The sequence below is a fragment of the Diceros bicornis genome, chromosome 38 (assembly GCF_020826845.1).
Source record: "Diceros bicornis minor isolate mBicDic1 chromosome 38, mDicBic1.mat.cur, whole genome shotgun sequence".
NCBI lineage: Eukaryota > Metazoa > Chordata > Mammalia > Perissodactyla > Rhinocerotidae > Diceros > Diceros bicornis.
In genome coordinates, this window is record NC_080777.1 from 12,292,300 (window position 1) to 12,299,878 (window position 7,579).

The following is a 7,579-nucleotide window of genomic DNA, read 5'->3' on the forward strand; positions in this document are numbered from 1 at the left end:
TCTCCAGCCACGGAAAGCAGGCGTGCACACGCATCACGTCCTCCCTCCAGGTGGTGAAGCCATCAGCCGCACGGGCCTAACAGAGTCTATGGCCAACTCGGCTCTCAGGCCACACTCAGGGTCGCGGAGCACGCGTTCAGCGGCGGTGGGCGCCGGCTACAGGCTACGAGGCCTCTGAACTGATGGAAGCCCCAAGCCCCGACGCCGATCTCTGCAGCAAGGTGGCTCTGAGGTTGGAGCAATTCCCCCCAAAACTCTAGTCCCCCACTTCCAGCTGCTGCGACGTGCAGAGCCCCGGGGCTAAGGTCCGGGAAGGAGACCCCTGATCTTAACGCCCGAATCGCCCCAGCAAGCCAAGCGGCCTTTACAAACCGTAGTAAACATTTTATTTACAAGTCTGTGGCGTCCTAAGTGCCACACATCTTTGCGCCACGACCGCTAGCGCGGGGAGCAACTGTTCAGTCAAAGGCTTCACAGTGTGAGCTGCTTGTATCCGGGGAGAAGCGCGCGGCTGGCGCTGGGAGCCTTCGGCGGGGGCACTGAGACTCCCCTCGGCTCTGTGCAGTGTGGGCTGCTCCAGCCCGGGGCAGCGAGGGCCGAGATGTGAACGCAGGGAAGGAGGCTCCGCCGCTGCGTCTCCGGCCCTGGCCCCGCCGCCAACAGAAAGGAGGCACCAAATCCAGCCCACACTGGAGGGCTGGGAGTCTGCACGCAGGGCCCCGGGTCCCCTCCGCCCTCGTCCGGTCTATAGGCCGCCGAGCGGTGCCTGGGCGGGCTCGGGGCTTTTAGGGGCGCTGCTGAGGGTGGGCTGAGGCGCGGGGAGCAGCTCGGGGGCGCCGCCGCCGCCGCTGCCAAGGCTGCTGGCGCTGCCCGCGCTGGTGCTGCTGCTGCTGAGGCTGCTGAAGCCGAAGCTGCCGCCGCTGTTTCCACCACTCCCAGCGCTGCTAGCAGCGAGGAGGGCGCCGGCGGCCGAAGCCTTGATGACCGTCGTTTGGTGCAGAGACCGCTCAGCCCCCTCAGTCCTCTCCGTGTCGCTGGGTGCCATGTCCAGAGACTCGGAGTCGCTGCTCTCGCTCTCGGCGTCGCCCTCGGAGCGGCTGGGGCTCCGCTCCTCCTGCTCGCCATCGGCAGCCGGGGCTCCGCCCGACGGCTTCTCGCCCGCCTCCTTATCTTTGTCCTTCTGGGCCTGCGCCTCCTTGGAGTGCCGCCACTTCATTCGCCGGTTCTGGAACCACACCTTCACCTGCGCCGCGCCCCACGGGGAGACAAGAGGGACACTGAGATGAGACACAGGCCCGCTCCAATCCGACTAGCGTGCACCCGCGTGTCACCCTCAACGGTGGCAAAGCGCCGCTAAACGTCCTCAGCACCTCTACCACGGGCCGGGCACTGTGCTAGGCGCAGGGGCCCAGAGGAAGCCGAGGGAAACAACGACACCGCCAGGGATCCTCGCCTTCGGAACCCGCTAGTACTGTTTCTCAAAATGTGCTCCTCCAGACCTCGAGCCTAAAACGACCTGGATGCTTGTTGGAAAGGCAGATTCCTGCACCTCGCCCTCAAACTACAGAGGATCTCTACTCTAAATCGATGCTTCTTAACCACACTGGAGTCAGGACTCCCCAAGAATCTAATTATGGACCCCTGGCCCAGAAAAATGCACATGTACCCAAGATTTTGCACACAATTTCAAGGATTCGGTGAACCACTGTTAAGAATTCCTGCTAAGTCGGCCCCCTCCTCTACTGTCACTACCCAAGGCAAGTCCCTACACAAGCAATTCTTTTTAAGGAGGAACCGTGGGAAGTACAGAAGGGAAAGGAGGTTCAAAGAGTTAATCCCAGTGGGGTGTGGGCACCGCTGGACCTTCAGTAAAGAGCATTTCCTTGGCCTGTGTGTACTCAGAAGCTGATAAGGACTTGCCGTTTCCCGGGATAAACTAATCCTTCTGTGGGCTCGGAAAACGCTGGAATTAAACCTGTGCAAAGTGGCGAACGGGGGTAGGGATGGGGCAGAGAATCTATATAAATATATACGATCCCCTGGGGGACCCAGTGCGTTCACACAAGTTCCAGCTTCCCTTTTAAAAATAACATCCACAGCTGGTGGAAAACGGCTGGGCTCTTCCAGTGTGTGTGTTGGGGAGGGGAGTTGTGTAATGGACGACAGAAAGACATAGAGAGATGGGGGTGGGGGGGGCCGAAGGGAGCTATAAAAAAGTGCCTGCCTTCGGCTTCTGCCCTGCTAGGAACATTCAGCACCCAGGGAGCAAGGGCCACTTCTGTGGGATGTGGAAGAAGGGCGAATCTTCTATTTGCAAAACTCAAAAAGAAAAAAAAAAAGTCCAGTTCTTGAATTTGAGAAAAGTAAAAAATTGAATTCAGAAATTAAATTCAGGCACAAAAAAATTGCTCTTGTCTTGAAAAAATTCAAGTAGGCAGAACCTGCTGAAATGCTTTTGGGCGTTCTAAGAAAATCTTTTTTTCTTTCTCTCCCTCACTCCCTCCGCCCCACGCCGGAGAAGTTCTTCAGAGCCTTTGCCGTTAGAAAATCAGACCGACTGTGGCCGCTCCAAGCGGACTCCTCGCCCTACTGGGGCTAAGTAATTCCGTTTGAAATGATGTTTTCACTTCCTCACAACTGGGGATTTCACAATCCAGCAGCAGCAAAAGGAGGAGGAGGGAGGGGGGACGGGAGAAAAAAAAAAAAACCCTAACAACAATCTCTTGACTTTGGATTTTTATCTCTTCTGAAATAAACTGCCTCCTACAGCGTATTGCACTACAGTCGAGCACATAATTATTATCTCCCGCGGCCTATTTGCTTTCTCCGCGGTTCTTTCGCCTGTTGGCCAAAATAAACACACTGTGTTTGTTGACATACATCTTTGGGGATGGGCTTTTCTTTCCGTCCTTCTCCCCCAGCCCCCTCCTCTCTCCTGCCTCAAGTTGGGAAGAACACAAAGTCTCGTGAAATTCAAGACCTTGTGTTTTCACCTCAAAAGGAGAGTGGGTGGGCAAGGAGGGGGCCTCGCGGCTGGGCGCGCTCTGCTGCTGCGCCCGAGGGGGCTGCGCGGTGCAGCGGCAGCTGACTTACCTGCGCGTCGGTGAGGCCCAGCATCGCCGCCAGCTGCTTTCTGTCCGGCTTGGTCACGTACTTCTGAATCTCAAACCTTTTCTCCAGGCCTTTCCTCTGCAGGTTGGAGAAGACCGCCCGAGACCATGAGCGCTTCCTCTTGTACGTCTGCGGCATAGTGTCCTTCGTGAGCACGGCGTAGGGACCTGCCGCCGGGAGGGAGCAGGAGGCAAAGAGAGACACGAGGGCTGCGTTAGTGCCCAGTCCGCGGCCTGCGGGCCTGGGCTCACAGTGCTGCTTGTACTGTTGTGCGTTAACAGTCAGCTCTACCCCCATTCAGAAAGCCCTTCAACGTAGACACAGAATGGCCTCTCTAAGGAGGAATTTTACAGCTCTTAAGACGGTAGTCAGTCGCCAGGCCTGACTACCGTGAGCGTGGAGTGGAGAAGCCCCGGTGGTTCGTCGATTAATTCCAAAGGAAAAACATAAACCTAACGCCTGGCCATCAGGCATGCGAAGAGTGAGCGAAAATGTCTCTCGGGGCCGGAAGGATCTAGAGGTAGCAGCCTCGATTCTCTACTGTATGTGTGTGTGTGTGTGTGTGTGTACTTGCATATGTGCCCACGCGCGCAGTCCAAACCTCCTCGGGCAAAACTGTTTGAAGTCATTCCAAAATGCGTGTATGCTAATAAGCAACACCTCTTGCAGCATTTTCAAATCACCCTCTCGGGAAATAGACTAGGGAAAACCCCCACCCCACCCCACCCACCCACGCACACACTTTCTTGGCTCCCCAGGCCCCCCACCCCTTTCCCTCCCGGGAGCCGACCGAAGCGTGAGCCACCTCACTGAGAAACCTTTCGGTTTCTCTCTCCGAACTTGGTCGCCTCCCGCACCAACTCCGGGATTGCTACACCGCTGTCGCCACGTGAGGCGTCAGTCTTGAGTTTTCCATCCGTCGACCCTCCCATTAGGCCGTTGCTCGGGAGGGTTTCCGTACCTGGAAACGTGTCTTGAAATTGATGTTGAACTGAATTTCTCGGGTTTGAGCTTAAGGGACTCAGGATGGCAGAAGCCTCGTTAATGGGATCTAGAGATGCGAAGAACTGGCCGGTGGAGGGCTGCAGGCCCGGGAGGTGGACCCCCGCGGGCCGCCCGCCGGTTAGCAGGGACGTGAGATCTGGGGATGAGGGAAAAGAAGAGCTGGTTATACCTCAAGCAAACCCACACTCTCGGCTGATTTGTTCCTCTCCTCCCCTTCAACCTCCATTCGGTTTTCCTGGAGGGAAATCACGAGAGACGCCTGTCTCCGCACCTGAAACCCCTCTGTCCCGACAGTGACCGAGGGGGGTGCACGAAATGTTCCCCTGCATGTGCCACAAGTCCACGCCCACACATACTACAAGGAAGGGCTTTACATAAAACGGCCAAAAACGAAGTCACTTTCAGGTGCCTTCCAAGAATTTCACAGACCTAAACTCTCCGCCCGAAGGAGCCCCCACTCTGCTGAGTTCTCCCCTCTTGGGAGTTTAGAGTCGATTTTATCTACATTCCTTGGGTAGAATTTCACCAGAAATCAGATAAATGGAAGGAAAAGTGTTCCCCAAAAGGGCTTTCCCTGTCAAATAATAGAGTTCTTTCTCTAGATATGTGATTAAAGAGACAGACAGATGATAGTTATTTTAGCAAATATTTACACCAACCACATTTATGAATATTCATTCTGTGACGTGTGCTTTTAAAAGCATCCCTGGAGTCATTTTTTTTTTATTTTTTACGTAAAGCAGGTGAGTTTTAAACCTAACGTTTCATAGTCTTCTTACAATTCATTTTCTTCTCCCTCATTTTATCGATTTGTCCTTAATTCTAAAAACACTCAGAGGCACCCCAAACTGGTCCAGGGACCTGAGAGTGCGTCAGGGCCCTGATCAGAGGCCTGCAGCCTCTCGCCCAAGACCTTACCTCTCAGCGTGTTGCCTTCCTTGACTTTGGGGTCAAATTCTGCAGACAAAATACGGTCAATTCCAAATTTGAGGTCCTTGCTGGAGGGGGCCGGGGCCGAGCCGCTATGGTGGGGGTTCGGGACCACCCGCGCCCCGGAGGCCGGGGGCTGCAAAGCGCCGGCCCGGGGTGGAGGCGGAGGCTGTTGCTGCTGTGGTTGTTGCTGCTGCTGTTGTTGCTGTGGGTGATGGTGGTGGTAGGCGGCTGAGAGCGGAGACAGCCGCTGCGGGAAGCCAGCCGGGACTTCGGAGGGCGCCACCACCGGGGTGGGTCGAAGCGGGGATCTGGCCGCAGCTTGGAAAGAGGCGTGCGGGTGAGCCGAGCCCAAGTGCGCGGTGAGGGCGGCGGCCGAGGCCCCCGCCAGGCCCTCCGGGGCCGCCCCCGGCTCCCCCACACCGGCGTGCAGGATGTCTGCGATGCAGAAGGACGGTTTCTTGACCGCCGCGGGGTCCAGGGGGAAGGAACAGCCGCCTGGGCCGGCCGGGGAGCAATAAGCGGCCGACCAGAGGCTGAAGTTGGAGGCGTAGAAGGGAGCCAGCCCGGCGGCGAACATCCTGGCGGGGCGCGCCGAGCGGCCGCCCTGGCCTGGCCGGCCGGGTGGACGGGTGAGTGCGTGCGCGGGGAGGGGCGCGCTGAGTCCGGGAGGAGGCGGCAGCCCAGCCGAGGACGATCCGCTTTCGCTTCTCCGTCCGCACTGAAGACAGGCCAGGGAGCCCTAGCGCCACCGAGGGAGGAGGCGAGGGCCGGATCCCCGCCGGCCACAGCCTGGGCCCCTGGCCTCACTGGAAAGGCGGCGCGACGCCCGCGCTCCCCGCGAGCTGGAGGCGAGCTAGGGGCGCTGGAGCGGCGAGGCGGGCGGGGGCCGCGGCTCCGCGCACGCCAGGGAAGCCGGGGAGACAGGGGCCGGGCACCGAAAGAAAAACCCAAACAGCTAAGCCCTCAGAGCTAAATTTAAAACAACAACAATAATAATCCGTTAGTTTAAAAAAAAAAAAGTAATAAGAGGAAAAAAAAAAAAAAAAAACTCCTCTCTAAAAACTCCCAAAGTTTTGGCAGGAGCTTTCGAGTCAGACGCAGGGTAGGACCTCGATCCAAGCACTCATTGGTCATCCTCGTGACCAATGGGAGCGGGGACTGGGGGGGGAAATTGGGAAAGAGGGGCGTGGCCCGCCCCCTCAGCCACGCCCCGGCCACGCCAAAGTGTTTGCTGCTGCCGCGTGGGCTGAGCCGGGTCGGGGGCGTCCTTCTCCGCGGTGTAAGGGCCAGGGTGGCTCTCCACTCGCTTCTGCGGCTCCGAACCGGCCCCGGGCGCGGAGACTTGGTCACTGCGCTCCTGGAGCGCTCGCCTGGGGAAGCTGGTACTCCCGCCTGTTACCGCGGGTGCAAAGCCCGCCTCCTGGAACGCGCGGGCGGCCCCCTTGGTTCCCTCCTCTTTCCTTCCCTCGGGCCCGATTTTACTTCTCTCGGCCTTTATCCCGAGAGTCGGTATCCTCTGCAAAGCTCCGTCTTTCGTGCGCCCCCACCCCCACGCTGCCCAGCCCGGAGCTCTCCCGCAGGAATGCTGGGGCCCTGAGTCCCCGCCCAATTTTGCACCGCGTCCGCCTCGCTGCCTCGGAGATCCTCAGGGAAGAGAGGAGGGGCGGTCGCAAATTAGCTTTATTCCAAGTTGTCACACAGTGACAAGCTGAACGAGTAACTTTTCAAACAAAATAAGATGGATGTCTCCGAACGTCTCCCTTGGACGCAGCCAAACCTTCCCCTCGAGCCTCAGAGACAACAAAACAGGCCGCCGTCCCAAACCCGGGAGAGCGGCACACGCGTCCCTCTCCTCTGCTGCACCTTGTAGGAAATGTCACCCTCCCTCCTCCGCCACATCCCCGGATCACGTGGGGTCCGTTGTTTTGCAAGTGCCCACAAGAGCAGATTTCCTTGGGGTTAAATACTACTTTCAATTTAGTGACTGTTTCCCCCAGAACCCCTTGGGCCTGGTCACAGTGAAGCTGCAGTGATGGCCACCGTCTCCCGTTCGCTTCCATTCGCACTTTGGGTCTTTAGAGCGCACGGTGGGTGTAGTGGGGGGTTTTCTGCAACATCAACATCTCTATTTTAAGAATTCGTTCTCTTTTAAACTATAGTCAGAATGGATTTCCCCACCCCTCTCCCAAACAAACCACAGGCCACCCAGATGAGCTCTTCTTGAACATTTTCAGGAAGAAAATAAAATAATAACAATAATGAAACCACGAAATCTTTTGTTTTCGATTGTCCTAATAAGCATCTCCTAACAGAGCTTCTGTGCTTCTGTGGCACTTTTTCACCCCAAAAAAAACTTTCAATGTAGTTTCAATAAAGCTTCTGTGGCATTTTTTCTTATTTCGGTTCAGCACTAAGGCGTCTTACCAAATAAACACCGGAAGGCAACTGAACTTGCCATGCGTACCTCGAGTTCACGATTTGGGCTAATTAAATTAATTTCTAGTGGTTTCTAGCCTCTTGTTGCGGATGC

At 56.9% G+C, this 7,579-nt stretch overlaps 1 protein-coding gene across 1 annotated transcript; it reads right to left on the reverse strand.

Annotated features, from left to right (window-relative positions):
- Positions 1-363: 363 nt before the first annotated feature.
- HLX (H2.0 like homeobox) lies at positions 364-5,650 on the reverse strand. The gene is made up of 4 exons (XM_058533672.1): positions 5,035-5,650; positions 4,073-4,252; positions 3,094-3,278; positions 364-1,243 (listed from the first exon to the last, which is right to left on the reverse strand). The coding sequence occupies exons 1-4, from the start codon at positions 5,624-5,626 to the stop codon at positions 746-748; spliced, it is 1,455 nt and encodes a 484-aa protein (XP_058389655.1). The 5' UTR covers positions 5,627-5,650; the 3' UTR covers positions 364-745.
- Between the last annotated feature and the right edge of the window lie 1,929 nt (positions 5,651-7,579).

What these genes read in the sequence shown, in the direction of transcription:
- HLX (XM_058533672.1), bottom strand. Translation starts at nt 5,626, where the DNA reads ATGTTCGCCGCCGGGCTGGCTCCCTTCTACGCCTCCAACTTCAGCCTC. An exon ending in ATTTCAAGACACGTTTCCAG is followed by an intron (nt 3,279 to 4,072) that starts GTACGGAAACCC and finishes TCCCGGCGGCAG; the next exon opens with GTCCCTACGCCGTGCTCACG. An exon ending in TGGGCCTCACCGACGCGCAG is followed by an intron (nt 1,244 to 3,093) that starts GTAAGTCAGCTG and finishes GGCGCGGCGCAG; the next exon opens with GTGAAGGTGTGGTTCCAGAA.